Source organism: Ambystoma mexicanum, chromosome 4p (genome assembly GCF_040938575.1).
Source record: "Ambystoma mexicanum isolate Mex_15411 chromosome 4p, UKY_AmexF1_1, whole genome shotgun sequence".
Lineage (NCBI taxonomy): Eukaryota > Metazoa > Chordata > Amphibia > Caudata > Ambystomatidae > Ambystoma > Ambystoma mexicanum.
The window spans coordinates 374,951,442-374,973,126 of NC_090927.1; the positions used below are offsets into that span (position 1 = coordinate 374,951,442).

The 21,685-nt window shown below is 44.2% G+C and overlaps 1 protein-coding gene across 1 annotated transcript in view; it reads left to right on the top strand.

Moving 5' to 3' along the window:
* RDH14 (retinol dehydrogenase 14) overlaps window positions 1-20,578 on the top strand; it is a 33,202-nt gene extending 12,624 nt beyond the window's left edge. Inside the window, exon 2 of the mRNA XM_069605921.1 lies at window positions 19,631-20,578. Within this exon, the coding sequence (XP_069462022.1) occupies window positions 19,631-20,248 (618 nt within the window). The 3' untranslated portion in view covers window positions 20,249-20,578. The remainder of the gene's footprint in view (window positions 1-19,630) is intronic.
* Window positions 20,579-21,685: the final 1,107 nt, after the last annotated feature.

Here is a 21,685-nt window from a genome sequence, read left to right on the forward strand (position 1 = left end):
CTTATATAACGCCCCTCTCTTTGAATCCCCCTGACCTCACTGAGCCAAGAAGTAGGTTTGTTTTGCAATTTAAAAGATTTATTGGAAAAATTATATATATCACACTTTTATAATTAATATTTGATATCACACTTAAGAATATGACAGTGATCAACAATGGATAATATTACAATTGTACGCTTATTTAATTCCTTAGGAGTTGGTATAGGAAGGAAAAGGTAACTGAGAATGCTTTTATGGTTTCAAGGAAAAACAATGATGGAAGAATGCAGTACAGAAATAAACTGATGGGGTTTCACAAGAGATATGTTCCCTTTTCCCCTGGTGGCAATTCACCCCCCCTATGCAATATAAGGAGATGGAAGGAGAGCACACAATTTTCAGGAATACAAACAAAATGCAATACAAAGTTCCAGTTCCCCCCCCAGCGAGCTTAGAGGAAAACGGGTATGATTTTAAAGCAGGCAAATCCTTTTAAATGTGGTGGCAATGAAGTAAAATATGCTAAAAATGCTTTTAATTCCCTATAGGAGGTTCAGGGTAGGTGATAGCTATTTAAGATTAGTTCAAGTCACACTTGCGATGCTCAATGAGGGATTAGAAGGTTGAAAACAAATTTTAGCAGTTCAAGCAAAAGCGGCTGTTTTGACAGGAGCTAATTGGACCAAATCGCGGCACTTTTTCTGAGTGCGTCGAGTGCGATTACGAAAAAACTATAAGTCGGTTTTAGGCTTGTTGGAAAGCTTAGAATCTTAGCTTTAAAATGAAGTTAAATCTCGTTCCTAGCACCTACGATTCAAAAGATACGGACGATTTAGTGAAGGTAGTTTCTCGAAATTAAAGTAAACTTCAGAATGACAAAATGACACTTTTACAGCTTTGAAATGACAGAATGAACACACGATTCCTATGATGCAGTTCTGGACAGGTTCAAATGTTTTGAATCAGATTATTTTAAACTAAGAGATGGGTTCTGCACAGTTCTGGCTGGATACTCACTCCTAATTTTGGACAGGAATGCGACTTCGTCACGGATCGGCCAGGATTGGACTGGACTTCTGGTGGCTTCTGGTACTGGTTCTGCTCAAAGCGGTCTGGTCTGGGTCTGCTAGCGGCACTGCTGTCTGGTCTGGTTCTCTGGTTCTGCTGGTCTGGATCAAGTGGATTCTGGATACAGCACTGCTTTCTGGGGACTGGATATGGCTATGGCCCAAGGTTCTAGCCAGAATCAAACAGCTCGCCCGGCTGTTGAATAATTGGCAAAAGCTTATGAGGCCTGCTGAAAAAGTTCTGAAGTCTGGTTTTTAAGTTCTGGAGATGGTCCTTCTGGATATTGTCTGGTCCGGCAGAGTGCTTCGCAAGAAAATGGAAAGTGAGTGTCTTGCCTGTCCAAAGCGGTCTCTTTTTATGTGTTTTGAAAGTGGGTGGGTCGGCTCATTCTGCATGCCCAACCCTCTCGTGATTTGATAGGTCAAGGATTCTCTGTGACCTGATTTGAGAAGGGATAGTGTGTCAGTGAGTCATCATTTTACAATCTATTGAAGAAACGCCCCTTTGCTTTTACTTAGAAAATGAATTTTTCATAACTAACAGGTTTCCCAGGTACACACGTCGTTGAAATTACATACACATATCACAGATTAATTTAAGATACACTCTTGCCCAACTCTGAAGAGCCTGGGTTCAAAAATGGCAATATTTTGTGCTTTTTAGTGACTTTCGCCATATTGGTTTTTCCTCAAAATTTACACAAACCTGCACCCCTTCCCTGAGCATATTACTGGAAATTACTATGTCTCTATCTTAAAGTGTCTGCAATATTAATAACTAGCGGGGTTCGTTCCCAGAACACCGCACAAAGTGGAGTTTGGTCTCAAATTGTGAGGGCATTTTCCATATTAAGGACCCCCAAATTGTACATTTCTGTGAGCTTAATACAAGATTTTATAAGCAATTTAATCAAACATACATTTGCCCTTAATTGAATTCACATACCAGTCTGGCCCACCCCCCAGAACTTGGAGATCACAGGCCTCTCCTTCCTGGCCGGGCAGCTGTGGACGGTTACACCCTAATCTGCATTTCTATTCAATTGAAAGGGTCTATTGTGTTGTGTTCTGCAGGCTGCAGGAGAAACTCCTCCATCTCAATCAACAGGGCCATGTGATATCCTGGGCTGTTGTGTGGGTCTCTGAACTGTTAATTGAATCAGACTGCCTTCTGGGAAAGCAGGTGTTAAGAATTTTCATTAATCAGCACACCTTTGAAGTCCCATCTAGCTCAGGATCCTTTTGCAACTCCTGAAATACAGTTCTCCTATCAGAGTTTAGATCGCTAGCGCCGGTTAGTGCCCAATGCCGGTACTGCACCTATTTTTGACAGCTGTCTTGAATTAATACATTTCAAAAAGAAAGGATTTTACTTGATAGTATATGATCCTTGCTTGACATGGCATTGATGTGGATCTGCAGTAGAGTAAATTAGAACACTCAACCAGAGTTGGATTTTTGTTTGGTGGTTTCGGGCCCATGATCTTAGCAATTTTTGACATTAATAAAAACAGATTTTGAAGAGAGCCATCTTTCTTTGCACTGGTGGGTGGCAGGTCCGTTGACCATTTTGGTGTGCGCAAAACTGCGCGGTTTTCCTGGATTCTGGCGCAAATGTGGGCTTTTCGGCCATCTTGGATTTTCTAAGCCCATGGCACCAAATGTTGCAGCATAATAACTTGAACGTGGGTCAAGACACCCAACAGTATCCATTGGACTACATACGAGTCTGCACCCTCAAGCAAGAGCAACCCATCTGCTAACTGGGAGAAACACGTTACCAGGAACAATCTATCCCGCCACCTGCGAGCAACAGTTTTGGTTTGGTTTCAACATGTGACCCGTCTGAAAGTGCAGCCCCTGAAGGGGTGTCATCAGCAACAGGCTAAATGTGTTACCAGAGGAGCAGGAAACATCACTTTTAAACCTGATGTATCATAATTTCTGCATTGCCCAGGGCCTTTGTACATCTGCTATAGTTTTAGCACCACATATCCACGGCCTTCATGTATGGCCACCCCATATGTATTTTCAGACGGAACCCGTGCAATCTAAAACCATCTTTATGTTGCTTGTGCACAGTTACTGATTCTGGAAATGTCATTCTTAGCCATGGAAAGTAAAAAGTTGCCTACAACGGTATACAATCTTACTATGCTTCATAGGTAAATGATCTCCTTGCAGACTGAATAGAAACTCTACCCTTCCCGATCATCTTTGTGAAACGTATGTATTCTTTTTAGGAATCCATGTGTTTTTAAAATCTGGAAATTGTAAATCTGCATTACCTCATATCGTTCTAAACCTATAGCCTATCCATGAACCTACCCACAAACTCATTAATTCATTTACGCACACAATGCATCCCATTTACTAACACATCCATCCTGTTGCTCATCCACTCCTTCAACTATCCAGCTATCTGGCCTTCAACCATGCCACTGCTTGTCACTTACAGTAAAAAAAACTCAAGACAAATTCTGTTTTGCCTGCTCATAGGAGCCCACCATTTTGTTTGCCTGCTCATTGGAACCCATTAACTGTGCCTCCTCCTGCTGTGAACACCCATCCTCCACTCCAACCCAGACTATACTACCTCCAAGCAACATGGCCACACACCAGCCCAGCATACCACTCCACTCGCAAACCATTCCTCCTACACCATTCCTCCCCTCTCTCATTATAGGTGAACCCCACCTTACCTCCTCCAAGATCCAAATACTTCAGCATTCAACCAATACCATATCATAGCACCACAAGAAGAGCAGACCCATGCGCTCCCGCCACCTGTACATCTCAGAAACCAAAGACTAGATCCCGCTCCCAACCCCCCCATAGGAACCACTATGACTCCCAAATGCGTAACTTTAACCCCCCCGAACACACTCCTCTTCATGAAAACCACATCGATAATCTCTCAGGAACTCAGCACGTCACACACCCTGACCACTGTCGCACCTAAACACAGTAACGATACCCAAATCCAACGTGCACTCATAAATGCAAAGTCAATGCAAGCCCACGCCACAGAAATCCATGACCTGATCACTGACCTGGAGCTTGACGCATTAGCCATTACTGAAACCTGGCTACACAAAGCTTCCGGTCCAGCCATAGGCCAATCCTTACCCCCTGGCTGCACAATCCTCTGCCACGACAGACCCACACACAAAGGTGGTGGAGTCGCCCTCATTATCAAAGAAACATTCAAGGCCAGACAAATCAATCGGACAATTTTGACGCCCTTTCTATAAAATTCTTATTCTCGCTCAAAGACACCATCACAATGCACCTAGTATACCGTCCTCCAGGCCCCTTGCAGGACTTCCAAGCCAACCTCCTACACCTCATAGGTAATAACCTCAAATCCAACAATAGAGCCATCCTCCTAGGAGAATTCAACCAAAGTACAACCTTCGCAAAATTCCTCCTCGCAATAGAATTCATCCAAAACATTGACTCCCGCCATGTCAAAGGACGCATATTGGATTTGGTAGCTGACCATAACTGTGGTGTTGACATCAGTTCAAACACCCCACGCCCATGGACAGACCACCATCTAATCCACTTCCACATTCCATCAAACGTCGTAACCCAACAAAACTCTCCTATGCCAGCTGCCACGCCAGGTTAAAAAAACTGCTTACCAAAGACAGACTTCTCCCTCTTTTGGAAGCTTCAGCTTGAGCACAACCTCTCTCAAACAACCCAACAGAACTGGTCAATCTCTACAACTCCATTCGCAAAGAAGCAGTTGACACCATTGCTCCTTTAGAGAAAAAAAGAGCGAAACAAATCAATCACACCAACTCCTGGTACAATCAAGACCTCGACCTAAAAGTACTCAAAAGGCAAGCCCTAAACAAAAGGCAATCCTACCCGTCTGACTCCACACATGACTCCTACCTCTCCATTGCCAAGCATTACAAAAGCTCCATCGCCTCAGAAAAAGCTGCTGCATACAACATCAGAATTCACAAAGTTAAATCCCAATCCAAGGAACTGTTTGCTATCTTCAACGAGTTGGTTGTTCCCCTGTCCTCCACACATCAAACGGTAAAGGACGAGAAATGGTGTACTGACATCCAACATGTTATGTTCAGAAAAATTAATTTACTCCAAGAAAAGATAAAATCCAACTTCAACAACCTACCTAAAACCACACCTCCTATACCTACCACTCCTGAAACCAATTATCCTAACCTTCCAGACCCCAAGCTCCCGCCGCTCTTTACCTTCAGAAATGTAACCATCCCTGAAGTCGCATCCATCATGATGCATATAAAGCCATCACTATGCAAAGGGGACATCTGACCAGCAAGCATAATCAAAGACTGTGCTGCAGTACTAGCCTCCTTCATTACAGCCTTCATTAATGCCTCATTTGCATCTAACACAGTTCCATCGTCCCCTAAAGAAGCTTTGGTACGGCCACTGCTAAAAAAGCCCACACTGAACCCTGACTCCCCAAACAATTGCAGGCCCATCACCACAGTGCCATTCTTGTTGAAAATCCTGGACAAAGCTGCATACCTGCAGATCCAATCCTACCTCGAGATGCACACCATACTGGGAAAATCCTCGACCAAGCTGCATACCTGCAGATCCAATCCTACCTCGAGATGCACACCATATTGGGAAAGAGGCAATCTGGTTTTTGCCCCTGGCATGGCACTGAGTCAGCCCTGCTTGAAATAACAAATCAGCTATTAGGTAACATGGACAAGGGCAAATCGGTGCTCCTCCTGCTTCTTGACCATCTGCAGCGTTCAACCTGCTCGACCACAAGATCCTACGGAAACGCCTCACAGACTCTGCACACTTCTCCCACGAGGCCACCACCTGGATAACATCCTTCCTCGAGGACCGAGCCATGAGGGTCTTCTCAGACCAGGCATCAGCTACTCCGCCCCCTATTGGCTGTGGCATTCCACAAGGCTCATGTAGCTGCCCCACACTCTACAACCTTTTTACCTTACAACTGTTCAATGACATAGAAGATTTTGGCATAACGTTGACCAACTATGCCGATGACGCACACATTCTTCTCCCTCTTACTGGTGACTATGCACATGACCTCACAGCACTACAAAACACATATGCTATTATCCAGGCCTGGATGGCAGCAAACAGCCTTTGTCTCAATGGAGACAAAACCAAAATCTTACTGGTTGGCCCCAAGGAGACCCTAAAAAAACTAGACAAGAACTATTGCAGTTTCAAAATAGAGAACACTCTAGTCAGTCTCGACTGCTGTAAAAACTCTTGGAGTCTTCTTGGACTCAATCCTCTCTATGGAAAGACAAGTCAGCTATATCTTCTCCTCAGCAGCACTCGCAACCACAACTATCAATGCAGTTAAACCCTACTTCTCAGTCAAAAATTGTCTCAACATTGCCAGAGCAACTATACATGCAAAACTAGACTATTTTAATGTCCTCCTACTCGGCACATCTGCCAAAAACATCAACCGATTACAAATCGCTCAAAACAATGCACTTAGAGCAGCCCTCAGCATTCCCTAGAGAGAGTACCTATCTCAAGCATGAAAAGAAGCCCACTAGCTGCCCATCAGAGAGCGCATACTATTCAAGACACTTATAATAACCCGCAGATGCCTATCCCAATCAGCACCCACTTATCTAGTGGAACGAATGCACGAAGACCTAAACGTGACATACACTCACACCAGCTCACTATTCCTACCTTTAATAGAACTAAAGCCAGTGGCTCCAGTTTCGAGGTACTGGCACCAAAATCCTGGAACTCGCTCCCACTTGAACTCGCAACAGAACCCTCCCTCATGGCTTTCAGAAAGGCACTGAAAACCAAACTATTCAAGTAAATCGCACCTGCTCCGCTGTCTCCCCTGTGACCTTGGAACAAGAGTAGCGTATAAACCTAACCAACTTGTACCTAGTATTGTAACTATATTAACCTGCTGCCAAGTGAAAATGCTTTAACAGCGCCTCGATGCCCGAGGGCAGTTTGTGCGCTTTATAAATGGAAAGTTGCCCATGCAGGACGTTATTCTACCACTGTGCTCTAGTCCATTCAGCATCCACATCTTATGTACTTAATCTCGCTGTCACTTAGAACGTGTAGATCTTTCTATATTTTGTGTTTGTATGACCAGATGGAATACAAGCACTATGCTTAATTTCTTTAGTTGTAAACTCGGGCAACAAGCCAGCAACAGCACTATCTACATTTTCCCATAAACACAGGGACGTTTCTGTAGTTATACACCCAAACCTGATCCAATGCTAGCCGAGCTCAAATGGCAGGGAAGCTTCCTCTATTCTTCCTTCCCCATTGCATTGATGTAATATTTGGTGCAATTATGGATTCCAAGTGTACCCTGCACTCTTGTTATTTCTTGTGCTATTTTGATTGTAGACTTGTACTTTAAGATAAATTTGTGATTTTGGAGGAGAAACTACATCCCTGGCATATGGGCTGTTTATAGATAATCAAAACAGAAGAAAGTTCCCTATTTGGGGAACTCGCGTCCCTTGCACACTGATTGGCTCAATTAATAAGCCCAACTTTCTAGAATATTTTTACCCCAATGTAGGGTTGTATGAGGACTCCTCATATCACATAAACACACTATGCAACAAATGGCAATTGCATCTATTGACATTGTCGACGTGTTGGGCATTAAAGAACTTAAATTCAAAAAAAGCATTTTGAAAGAATTATTTTTGGAACAACAACTATTTGAACATTAGAAAAACGATTCTTTATGGATGTTGTCACTCAAACAACCCTACATTGGGGTAAACAAATTCTAGAAAGTGAGCCACCTTTGGTGCAATTGCCATTTGTTGCATAGCATAGTGTTTATATGATATGAGGAGTGCTATACTGGGATTACTTTCTTTCACACACTCATTAGTCCAGGAGATTAGATGGCTGGAATAGACCTGTGGGAAGCATAATTGGCATTCCATTTATTTGACCCCACCTTTTGTTTCTTGCAGTTGCGGAGGTCAAGGCACTAGTGGGACCTTCGACTTTCCTCTTCTCTTTGGTGCTTCACCAGATTAAAGCGGCAGTAGTAGCTCCATTCCGAATGAGAGGAACTCGCATAATCAGTTGTTTGTATGAAATTATCTTAATGTAGGACAAGGGGTCTCTTAAGTGTCCAATGAGGCTGGTGACTGATTTGATCAAGATGTTGTTTTCCCATTCAAATGGGTGAATTCTGAAGTGAGGCTGTCTATTTGGATATTTTGAGTACATCTTTGTGCTTAGTTACGGCCAAGGAAAGTCAGATGGGCCTTGCAAAGGGCAAGGTTCTGACAAGGAGCTAAACAGCATAATGGGATTCCTCGCCTCGTGTGATTAAGCCATTTTTCACATGTCCCTGCTTTATAAGGCTATACAAAGATTTAAGGTCTGACACTTCTGGGCTGCAGATTTTAGTTCTAGGTGTTGGCTCTTAAAGAGGATTCACAAAAAACGTTTATGGCTAGACCACATGTAATCTTTAGAACAGCCCACACCTGGTTATAGAATTGGATGCAAGTAGGTCTGGCTGTGGCGACAGGGGTGGAGAAATTTCCATGATTTGCATGTGGTCTCTCAAATTGTTTTTTATGGATCTGAATTAACTCAGCAGGACTTGTTCATAGTTGGTGGAGGTTTACTCTTTACTTTTACTGCCTGGACAGGTATATTGCAGTCAAGAGAGTAATATATGGTACGTCTACCGAACATGATTGCAGAATGCAGGTTTAGATACCTGAAAGACCACAGTGACTGAGTCTTGAATAGGGCCTTTTGTAGCTGGCTAATCGACATCGATCTTGTTTAATTCAAACTCTGTGCCCAACTTGTCTGATGTTTTTAGTTGGAAGCCGAATCTGGAAGGAGCTGCATAAAAAAGCGTTTTGAATGCTTTCTGCTATGGCATCGAATATGCCTTTTTACTCTTTGACATTATAGGCTGACTGCTCATCTGAGCAATGCATAAATATGGTGCCAATTGCTCAAATATGGTTACTAGTTCTTCCTTGCAGTTCTTCCAGTCCATCTTTGCCAGCACCTGTTTTTTCTGGTAGATCATGGCAGGATTTTGCAGCCTCTAGTCGTAGATGGCCTGGATGATTTCAGGGCTCGATGCAGAGTTCACAAGAGCATGAGGAGCCTTTCTAGGATTCCTGAGCACCATCCACTTCAAAGAGTTCTAGACTGCATGGCGCATCTGAGATGGTTTTTGGAATGGGGTCTGCATCACACTTTGGGATCTTTAACGCCAGTGTTTCATTCCTTTGCATCATTAGCAGATTCAGATCATTCTAGTAAGGTGGACAACAGGGTTCGAAATTGAGGGGAGCTGGGAACTATTTAGCTCCTGTTTTTAGCATAGTAAAGCCTGGTTAGCTTGAAACCAACAGCTACCAGGAGCTACATTTGGCTCCTAAGGAAAAGTGGTGCCTAAATGTGACATTAACTTGAGTATTAGAACACATCTAATACACATTTAAAAACAATGGTTCATACAGATTTGACACAAAGTTAAAGGGGCATCTCTGGTCGCCCCTGGTTCCCTTGTGGTAGCTCCTTCCTGCAGGGTGATGCCAGACACACACAAGCTGGTTTTAGTTCCTGCTCATCGAATCTCAATTTCGAATCCTGGGACAATACTTCAGATCAATGATTTCAGAAAGTATCTAACTGGTTGATGTCCTGCAAGCTGAAGAACAACTACAAGTCTTTATGCTACCCCCATTGCTGTTTTACTTGGTAGTACAGGACATATCTAGTCCCTTGTATGTTTCAGGAAGGGTCTGACAATAAGACCTTTCTCTTAAGGCTTTGTCAACCCTCCCTGTGTTGTTCTTGTAGTCTAGTGTCCTTTCAGTAAGTGTCCAATGCCTGAGCCTTCAACTGAGTTGTCTGACTGCATTTTCTGTAATTTCCTTTGCGCATTTAAGTTGTATGTGGTGGCCATGGAAGGCTTATGTCATTCAGGACTGCTTCATTGTCAAGAGGAACCCTCAACGGTCACTTTCCTCTCTGTATTTGGCCCAATGAGGACTGTTCAAGTTAAACATCCATAAGGGTGAAGATTTATTTTTACATAAAAAAATATATATTTTGAGTTAAGTGGAAACTACTTAAAGACTGTTGCAGTGGAACCCTTGACCTTCACCTGCATTTTAAATCTTAATTTGGGCATTTTGTAATTCCAGTGAGTGTTTAAAATGTAGGCCTTTCACCTGCCAGCTCATTCACCTTTCTGTGCTACTACTGTCTGCTGTAACTTAGGCCGTCTTTTCCTTTTGACACTTGACTTGCTGTTCATCTCTTTCATCTCCCCTGTACCCGCTGCTAGGCCACAAATTCCTCTTGCACAGGTGTAGTAAGATCCTGATCCACCCATTCCCCTGTATCCATGGTGCTCTCTGTCTACCCCATCTACTATAACTGTTCTATCACCTACAGGGTTTGAAATTGAGGGGAGCTTGTAGCTGTTTAGGTCCTGCTTCTAGTATAGTAGGGCCTGTTTAGCGTGAAATCAACAGCTACCAGGAGCTACTTCTGGCTCCTAGGACTAAATGGTGCCTTCCGAACATGTACATTCGACATTAACTTGGCGCTTTTGAGAAGGTTAATAAAAAAAGAATTAGAACACATTTAAACACAATACACAAAGTTAAAGGAGCATCTGTGGTAGCTCCTGGTTTCCCTGCAGTAGCTCCTGCCTACTGCGTAATGCCAGGCACCCAGGAGCTGATTTTAGCTCTTGCTCATTGAATCTCAATTTCTAACCTTGACCTATCCTACTTCTCTCTCGAAGCCTGGAAGGAAAAAGTTTAAGGAAGCACTCCTAGCCTCCCATCCAGGTCTCCCGATTGCTGATACCTATGTCAATTCTTCTTCCAGGCAGACTATCACTGGCATCCTCTTTACTGTACCTTCTCCTGGTGTATGGACTACTCATATGGTCTCTATCCTCACCCCTTGTTCCTCCTCAAACACAAATGGTGGAACCAGATGGGGAAGTTTTTCAGGCATGCTTCTCATCATCTAGGTGTATCATTCTTCCAGAATGCCACTATCATGGCCCAGGGCTCTCAGCCCAACCTCCTCCTTGTCCGCAGGCGCCTTTCACCTCTCATTAACTTCCTTCCTTCTCCTGCCACTCCTCCGACTGCCACCCCTCTTGTCTCTCTGCCCCCACCGATGGGTGTACCACGTCCCTGTACCCCACCTTGGAATAACCTTTGAAGGGGCAAACCGGCTTCACTTAGCTACCCTCAATGCTCACTCTGCTTTTAAACACTCCTCTGACATCTCCTTGAAGACTTTGACCTTCACGTCCTCGCTCTCGCGAGAAGTGGATCAATGCCAGCTCTGTCACTGATTTTGACACTCCTTCCCGAGGGCTGCAAGATCCTCTCCAAGCCTAGGTCTAACAGGTCTGATGGGGGAGTGGGCCTTGTCTTCCCATAATGGGTCCCTGGTTCTGTCATACCCACTCAATCCTACTCTTCTTTGAATGTCTTGTCTTCAAGCTTGGCATCTCTCCTAACCTCTCGCTACCATCTACAGGATCCCTGCACCGATCTCACCCTTCCTTTCTAGTGGGCCGACCTCGCCTTGTCTTACCTCTACCTCCTCCTACTCGGAAACTTCAATATCTATCTTGACTCTCATGATGCAGCCACTTTACTCTTCAGCAAGTTCGAAATTGAGGGGTGCTGGGAGCTACCCTTTCACTATTCTCTCTCCTGAACTGATCATTCTCTCCTCTCCTCCCATCTGGAGCTCCCTGGCTAAACCCCTTCCCGCACTGCCAGTCTCCTTCTCCATCATTAAACGGATGAACCGAGTGTCAGTAGCTGCTTTTGCCCCCTCCTTCGTTCCCCCCTGCTATTGACTCACACACTCTAACCTAATCTCTCCATATCCAACACCTTTGACATCCTTGCTCCTGCCATGAGGATCCGCATGATGCCTGCCTCCAAGTGCAATAGTTGGTATGGTTCAGACCAAACCGCGCTGAAACTCGAGCGCAAAGTTGTGCAACGGATGTGGTTGACTTCCAGCACATCCCTTGACAAACTGGCCTGGCCCTGCTCCAAAGGCAATACAGACTCTCCATCCGCTCCAAGAAGCGGGCCCATATACATGCCGGAATCTCTGGGGCAACTAACAACATGGCCAAACTTTTCCAAATCGGCAAGGAACTTGCCAATCCTACTGCAGTCTCAACTTCTCCTCTTCTTCCCAGGCCCTCTGCATGACACCGGCCTACCATTTCACTACAAGAAACGCAGGACATCCTGTCCTCTTCCTCCTCTACTCCCCTCCCTCCTACCCCTGCACGCAGGCCTACCTCGGCCCCCTCTCTTTTTCCTCCCTACTCTCGTCCTTCTCATCTGTATCATCTGGTAAGGTCACCAAGACAGTCGGCTCTATGAAAGCCTGCTCCTCTAGAACTATCAAGGACAATATTGCCAATATTGCCTATCTTGCTCCCTCCTTGCCTGAGTTCCGGAACAATTATTTTGCCACCCGCTCCTTCCCACTACCCCCGAGCACTCCCCTGTGCACCACCTCCTTAAAAAAAAATAAATGCTGTCTGCTGACCCTTCCTGCCCGGCTAATTACCGCCCTACCTCCGCTACCCCCTTCTTTGGCAAACACGTGGAGAAGTTGGTCACCTCCCAACTAATACATCACAATTAATCGGTTTGCTGTCTCTACAACCACCAGTCTGGCTTCTGAGCAGCCAGAGGCACGGAAACTGCTCTCCTGAAAACCTGTCCTACTTGCTCTCAAACCTCAACTCCAACTTGTCTTCCATTTTCATCCTCATCTGTCGTCTGCCTTTGACATGGTCAATGTCTGCACCCTTATAAATCGGCTGGGCATCACGGACCGGGCACTGGACCGGGCACTGGACTGTTATGTGATATGATATGCCATTTATAGCACAGCTGTACACAAGTGTTTCTAGTCGCGAGAGGTTGACCTCTTTCCTCTATCTCACTCTCTAATTGCGGCGTCCCTCATGGCTCTTTCCTTTTGCCGTGGTTTTTCAACATTTATCTTGCTTCTCTTGCCGGCCTGATCTCCACCTTCTCTCCTGATTTCCAGTGCTATGCTGACGACACACAGCTTTCCTTCAAGCTTCTGTCTTCTTCCTCTCATTCCTGACTGTCTGACTGCTATCCAGACATGGTGTGCTGATAACGATCTCTGCCATTAAGACAGAGATCCTTCTCACTGGCCCCTCCTTCCCTCTGACCACCCTCCTTAGGGGGTGGGGGGCCCTCACCCTCTTGTGAGGCTAAAAACCTGGGGGTCATCTTTGATTCCCCTCTCTCCTTCTCACCCCACATCGCTTAACTTGTCACGAAGGCCCACTAAAGCTTTACCTCCTCAGAGGTGTCCCCTTCCCCCATAAACCTTTGCCTCCAGATTTCTGGTTTTCTCCAGACTCGATTACTACAACAGCGCAGTAACATCGCTTAACCCTCCACCCTCTGCCCTCTTCAACTAATCCAGAATAGGACTGTAAGCGACCTGAAGCCCAGGCACTGCGTCTCTCAAGCCCTCAAATCTCTCCTGGTGGTTGTAAGGATGAAATTCAAGACCCTCTGCATCATCTACAAGGGTCCGGGGACCTCGCTACATCCAACTCACTCTCCCTAAATACCTCCCTGCTAGAGTCCTTCGGTCCTCTAGCTCCAACTCTCTGCAGATCAGAGGTTTCTCCAAGCAGAGTGTGGGGGGTAAATCTTTCTTTGGCAGGGGCCTCACTTTGGAATGGTCTCCCTGCCCCTCTACATCTTGAGCCGGATCTCCTTAAGTTCCAGAAACGTCTCAAGACCTTCCTTTTCTCTTTCTCCTTCTGTTAGGGAGAATTCTCAAAATGTGCTAATTCCCTTCACCTTCGAGACCCCCAGCAACTTTGCTGGATATTGAGGACTTGATTTTTTTTTTTACCTGGAGAGAGCGTGACCCTTTTTCCCACTCTCTCATGTATTTTGAAATGTGTTTTACCTTTGTGTTTTCTTTGGTTATGAAGTCTAACCAACTCCATAGGCATCATCTTGTTCATTTGTGTCACACAGCGCCCTCAGTGCAGTGACGCAGGGAAGCCTTTTAGGCTTCCCAAGGTTTAAATACCTACTCTGGTATCAACTACTGTTTCCCAGAACAGTGGAGTGAAATTGACTTCCCTTAGTCTTTTAAATTACTAGACCCCCAGCACACCTAGACCCCCAGCACACCCTATCTTGCAATAGAGTGCTGGAGGGGCTACTTAGTATCCCCTGTGTCTAAAAACTCATCTAGCAGTCAAATGCTACCCTTTCCTCTCAGAATGGCTGGTGGCAGTGGTTTTACAACGAACTACCATGATTTTTCCCGACCACGCACTATCCGTAGCTCTGGTAGCATTAAATTGCTGGAGCCATATTTTTCAAGATGACGTCTGAGCCCCCTTTGTTTAAACAGGTGCCGGTCGTCTTCTTTTTTCACCATTTCTTTTTGGAAAGGTCCTTGTAGAGTTTCTCTCTGTGAGCCAAACCAGGTTTGGTCTTTGTTCATGCGCCTTTGGTGGGCTTCAGGAATGAAACCCGCCTTTGGCACCCGAGTGTCTGGGGTGGGCAGGAAGTGAGGGAGGTGCCCAAAACACCCTTTGCTTAGTCTCCTAGGAGACCCAAATACACTCTGTGGTGATTGGCTGGCTGGCTGGCTGGCTGGCTGGCTGGCTGACTGTCCGGCAAGGGCAGCCACCCTGCTGGGCGAGTGACAGCTAGGCTGGAATGAATGGGAGAGAACTGAATAAAAGGCGGGTCTCTTGGCTTGGAAGGCAGACTCGACCACTGGACGAAGGAACCGAAGAAGAACTTGAAGAGACGCCAGCTGCAACTCCTGAACCATTGGTTTTATCGGTGAAGCCCTGCTGCAGTGCCTACTTGCCATTTTTGTATCGACAGAGAAGCCCCTTCAAGGACGACTTCTCTTGAGTTGGGACCAATCAACTCGACAGTAAACCACCTGGACACCTTATCTCGGAGCTGGTAGAATTTCCTCACAGTGCTGCAGGAAATGGTTGAACCACGGAGAGGGACACCAGTGGGTGTGCTTTACTCACAACCACCGAAATTGAAGTTTGCCAAGTGCTAGCTGCTGATCTTCCCAGTGCAGTGCAGGAGTCCCCTGATGTCCTCCCTCTTGTCCCCACGAATGGGGCCCAGGAACAGTGAGAACTGCAGAAACTGCCAGGAACAGAAGTCTTCAGCTGCCTCTTTTTCTTCATTTTAAGGTACTATGAAATAAGACTGAGAGTACTTATCTCTCGTGGTGAAAGTGCTTGAAATTTTTGCAACTCGCAGGCCTAATCAGCTTGTGACCGAACATATGATTCTTCTTTTTACAAACTACTTTTGAGAACGTTTGCAGAGACTTTACCGTTTACTTACCAGAACCGCTTTATCCTATCCAAGACTTTAGCCCATTGACTTTGGCCTATTCTGTTGAATTGAATTGACTCTTCTGGTCAACTAAGTATTTGCCCTACCTAAAGAATATTTGTAGTCTTTTTATGTTTTATGAATCTTTACCTTTTACTCCTCTTTAAAAGTATTCTAAATGCCAAGCAGTAATTGAATGCCTCAGACTTAGTGTGTACAGTACTGAAGTATATTTGTGATATTTAACTGCCTCCTTGTAGTGAATGTTTTATAACTGACTTAAATAAATTAATACATGTTTAACCGAGAAACCTTGAGTGTAAGAGTTTATTTGAACACTTGTGATTTTAGACCTCTGTGTAACACCATTACAGCTCACATTCCCCTCTTGAGATAAGCCTGGCTGGTCAGCACCGCTACCAAAACTGTGTAGTACAGACATATACCAGTTTGCTTACACCTGTAGTCATAGTTTGTGTAGTGGTCCCAAAGGGTACTGCATACAAACTTTGCTTAACACCTCCCCCTCGCTAGCCTCCACCTGTTGCTGCGATACTTGGGAGTCTTGCCGGGGCCTGGCCTTCCTTCGACTAGTTTTCCCCCTGAACCCTTCATGAGCACTTGCCCTCTGGCTCCGTTCCCTGACTACCCACTGAGTCTGGTCCATCCGCGTCCTCGCACTTTCATCCCTACCACTTCCTCCCTTGGCACTTGCCCTCTTTGGGTCCCCCTTGCAATTGCCCATCCCATGGGGCCCTGTCCCTTCTTCACTTCATGTTACTGCACTTGCACAATCCGAATGTTACAAGGCCTAGTAGGACGGTTATTGTTTTCTCCACTGTCCCCGAACCCACCCCTTTTTTGGCTTGTGGCGCCTGGAAACATTTGCTGTATAGGCGCCATACAAATGTTCAATAAATTAAATAAAGACCCCTATTAGAGAACAATGTGACTCAATGTTAGTAGATGATAATTGAGCTGTTCTCGTGTTTTAATATAGAATGTGTATTTTTACAGGAAAGTCTTGCTTCTGCTAAATACATTATCCATCGATGCTTAAAGGGGCAGTTCACTCAAAAACCTTATTGTTTAAAAAGATTGACCATAATCAAAAATATAATATTTTTAATGAAAGTTTCTATGTAACATTTTGGGGAAATGAGGCTCAAAGTCTTTAAATGGGGGCATACATTTTGTGAAAAGAAGCAGCCTCCTCTGTTCATGTTAAGCTCTGCTCTTGTGGCACTATCAAGCAAAAGCCCCCTACTTGGAGCTTTTGCTTACTGCTGCCATAGAGCAGAGCTTAACATGAAGAGGCGAGGCTGCCACAGTAATTGCCTTGACTTTCATTTGACGTTTTCTGTGCTCCCCAAGCCTAGGGAAGACAGGAAATGTAAAATGAAACGCACAGCAATTATAAATACTTTGCCGGCTGCCGGTGGAGTTTCATAATTACTATGACTTTGTTTTCAAGTTTCCCCGAGCACGGGAAACTGAAAACAAGTTGCTGCAATTATGAGTACTCGAGCCAGGGAGACTCAAAACAAAAGGCACAGCTATTATGAATACTGCGCTGCACGCCGTGATCGACGTGCACCAAGGTTATTATAATTGTCAGGATTTTCGCTTTGTCTCCCGGGCTCGCTCGGCCCGGGAGAAAACGGGGAAAGCGGCAAAAGAAAATAAAAACTCACCTGTAGCACATGGCAGGGGCTGACAGCAATCTCTGCTATAATAAGTAAAAGCTCCCACTAGGGGGCTTTTGCTTTATTGCTGCAAGAGCAGTGCTTAACATCAGTACAAGAAGCTCATTCATTTCACAAAAGTGTTACCTCCTAGTGCTTAAAACCTCTGACTTTGAGCCTCATTTCCTTAGAATTTTACATAGTAACTTTCTTTAAGAATATATTAAAATATATTTTTGATTATGGCCCATCTTTTTAAACCATGAGTGAACTATCCCTTTAAATAGAATTTGCCAAATAGTTCAGAGAAATACATGTTGGTTAATGTGCTCTTGTGTTTATGATGCCCATTCAATCAGTCTAGTATTAATGTTCAGCCTGATTGGAGAGTTTGCTTCACTGCATTGGGTGGATTTGGATCTGGTTCCAACAGAATTTCTTGTAATCCATGGTATGAAAGAAAAAGGAAGGGAAACGCAGCATCTATGATAATGGCAACCTAGCCCTCCTTCTACCTATGTTGCCTATGTGCAGCATTTGATCTGGTCAACCACCAAACACTTTTCCACCACCTTCTACAGCTGTTAACTTCTCTCTCTTGCTGGTGCCTCATTTCTAGCGGACAGAACAGCTTGTGTCTATGCTGGGCACGCAGCCGCACACAAGTACCCTGTGGGGTACCATAATGCTCATGCGTCTCCCCAACTCTATACAACATTTATAAAGAAAACACTCTTCGACCACCTTGACACTCTGGGCATTTCATACATAAACTACTCTGACAACCCACAAATCCTTATTCCCCTCTCAGGGATTTATGATCAAAATTCCAGCTACATCAACAAAATCTACGACACTATCCAAACTTGGATGGCCTCGCATCAGCTTGGCTTGAATGATGCAACAGAAATCCTGATGGTAGATCCCCCGCCCCCACCCTCTCTTGTCTTGCCAAACTCGATCCAGTCTTCCACTCATACACCATTGATGCCTGCTCCATTACAGTTTCCACCTCTGTCAAAATATTATGCGTTTACCTGGATTCCAGCCTCAACATGACCCGCCAAGTCAACGCCGTTGCCTCCTCAACAGCCCACACCACCAAACTCTGAACGCAAGCCAGCGTTTCCTCTCAGCCCAAGACCGACTGACTATTGCCAGAGCAGTAATTGGCTCTCAGCTAGACTATCCTTTTTGCCGGTACCTCAGAACGCAACCTAAACAAACTCCAGAACAATGCGGAGCAACATTGAGCTCATCTAAACGCAACGTTGTCTCAGCACACTGGCTACCGATCAGAGAAAGGGTCAACTTTAAAATTCTGTCTTTAATTCACTGATGTCTTTCTAATACTGCACCACCCTATCTCTCTCAGAGGATTTCTAAGATGACTTCCTCAAGACCTACTAGACCACAGACTAACCACCCTGCGTTTCAAACGCTGGGGGCTCTAGCTTTCCAGTCATGCCCGCTTGGGAACAACCTCCCGCCCATGCACCCCCCCACCTGCGCATCAAGCCTCACTACTGGCCGTTCAGAAAACAATTCCAGCTTGTTCCGTTAACTGAAACCTGAACCGCCGGGCACCGCACCACTGCCGCCCGCTTTCAGAAACTCTTAGGACATTTTATTCTATTGTAACTACTATAACAACCTCTCCCTGTCTATTCTACCACTTAACATCTCCCCATCTCTATGCATACAGCGCCTGGATGCCTGTGTGTTGTGTGCGCTATATACATGTAAAAATAAATACCAAGCTTTGGACAATAAAGTACCAGGTTTTAAATACGTAGGTTAACCTTCCTAAGTTCCATGTTATTGCTGTCTGAACTTCAAAGAAAAAACATTGTACTCCTTGCTTTACTATTAACTATAGAAACATATTTTGCTGTTAAGTATTTATAAATGCATGTTATCTTTTTGGTCCGTCACAATATGTGCACCCCATCAACCCCTGGGTGAACTATTGAGTCACTGGCACAAAGAGAGGGCACATGTCCTTTGGTAAAAATTAACTGGTTGTATAGGTTTACTTGTGAATTATAATCTCTCTCCAGAGTGCTATGTTCCGTATTACACTACACAGATATTGTTGCCGCTCTACACAATGGTATTTTTGTAATGTCTACAAAATATGAGCAAATATGCCTTCACTCCTTATAGTGCGAAGGATATATAGGTAATTTCCTTAGCGCTATGTTCTCAGTGTTAACAAAGGGACCAGCAACTCTAATCTGCTTTGATTGTTAAATGTTATTAGCGATGAAGCAGAATTGCTGCCCAGGGGGTAGAAGGAGGTGGCTCTAAAGTTTTGTTATGCTTTTAAGATTGTTTAATATGAGAAACGACTGCTTTTACATTAAGAAACCAGTATCTCTTTATCTCGGAACATTTTGAGATCACATTTCTTTATTTTTATGGTGGTTGTTTTCTCTTTTTTTTTTAAAAGGAAGAACCAAGACTGGATGTGTTGATCAGCAATGCAGGAATATTTCAGTGCCCGTACATGAAGACTGAAGATGGTTTTGAAATGCAGTTTGGTGTCAACCACTTGGGACATTTCTTACTCACACATCTCCTCCTTGGTCTCTTAAAACGCTCTGCTCCGAGCCGAATTGTTGTAGTTTCCTCTAAACTTTACAAATATGGAGAGATTAACTTTGATGACTTGAACAGCGAAATAAGCTACAATAAAAGCTTTGCCTACAGCCGCAGCAAGTTGGCCAACATTTTGTTTACCAGGGAGCTAGCCCGACGACTGGAAGGAACTGGCGTCACTGTAAATGTTTTGCATCCGGGGATTGTCCGAACAAATTTAGGCAGATACATTAGCATGCCAATGCTGGCCAAACCCCTTTTCAATTTAGTGTCTTGGGCTTTCTTTAAAACGCCGTTGGAAGGAGCTCAAACGTCCATTTATTTGGCCTCCTCTCCTGAAGTAGAGGGGGTATCAGGAAAGTATTTTGGGGACTGTAAAATAGAAGACCTACTACCTAAAGCTATGGATGATTCAGTTGCAAGAAAATTATGGGATATCAGCGAAGTAATGGTGGGACTCATCAAGTAATTTCCGGAGTGCCATACGCTGCAATGGACATATGTTCACATTGGTCTACATTTACATCGAAGTGATGGTTTAGAATACAAATGGGTTCCTCTAATTCATCCTCATTAAATTGGTATCTCCTATATTCCGATGTCTAAAACGGAGTGCTGTGGAAAATGTGTTCTCGAAATTGTATCTGCGATGTAAGTGACTGCAGTTACATCTCTTTCCTGTTTTGTAAAGGTTAACCTAAACCCAAATAAAATGGACTAGTTGTTCCTGGTATGTACGTGTTTGAATGTGTTCCAAAAAAATGTTCTACATGCCCAATTAAACTGTACAATGAACACATTTTAAAATGAATCTGTTTTTATTTCAGATTCCTGGTGTGGTTCTGTTTGTTACAAATGTTACCAATATTTGATTTTGCTATAGGAAACACCTTTATGAACTCTGAAGTGCAGTTCATTCAGTTCTTACTAAATGTGTTTCCTTTTGTGATGCACCAAGAGTATTTGCACAGATTTGTTACCAATAGGTCATTTGATATTTGGACTCTTGACATCGCTATAGGATGCTTGAGTGTTTGGATCCTCTATGCTTTAGAGGACACTCGGGTAGATGGCATAGACATTTTATGCTCCTTTATTCTGTCTTTTCCTGCCAAAGTGAGCAAAGGCGGCATTAGGGCAGCAGAGGGTAGGGTGTTGTGGCGTACGTTGGTAGGTTCAGACTTCATGGAGACTAAAGGCCTAATTTACAGAGCGATTTCCAATAGAATTGTGCCATTATAAAAGCTTCTGTGAAATGGGCCCTAAGAGTTGAGGTACTGGCTGTGTTATGATTGCAGGCTGGTTCAGTTGAAAGCAACTTGCTTCTATTAGTAGAGGTGTAGCAAATCTCAAATTGTACATGCCATATTGCAAATGGGTAGTATGGCCAGGGTTAAATGTTTATCTCCTAGGCAGAGCCCTACAGATAAGGGTTGTTTCAGCCACTTTTACTCCCTAAAAATAGGCAAATACTCCCCAAAAATATAAATGGGGAGTAAAATGCACACCCCAAAAAGAGAAACGGGCACATTGGAACTTGTGCCCCCAGTTTTCATCCACACGGCTCCAATGGATATGTTTCGAACACTAGTGTACATAGTTGCACAGAATGAAACTGTTTATTACTGCCAGATATGCAGAGGTAAACATGCCTCTTCTTTTTTTTTTTTTGTGTATGAAAAACTAGGTACAAAGGAATAATTTGTGTTACAAAACATTCAATTTTCCAGTTACATATTTGTTTTACTCGCTTATAAAAATACTCCCATTCGAAATTGGGCTTACTTTTTTGCTCCCCAAAAAATCATTTTACTCCCACCTTTAAAAAGCTGAGTAAAATTCCCCCATATCAAAATCTTATCTGGGTAGCCAGCAGAAAAATCTTTGTGCTTCAAATCCTCAAGTC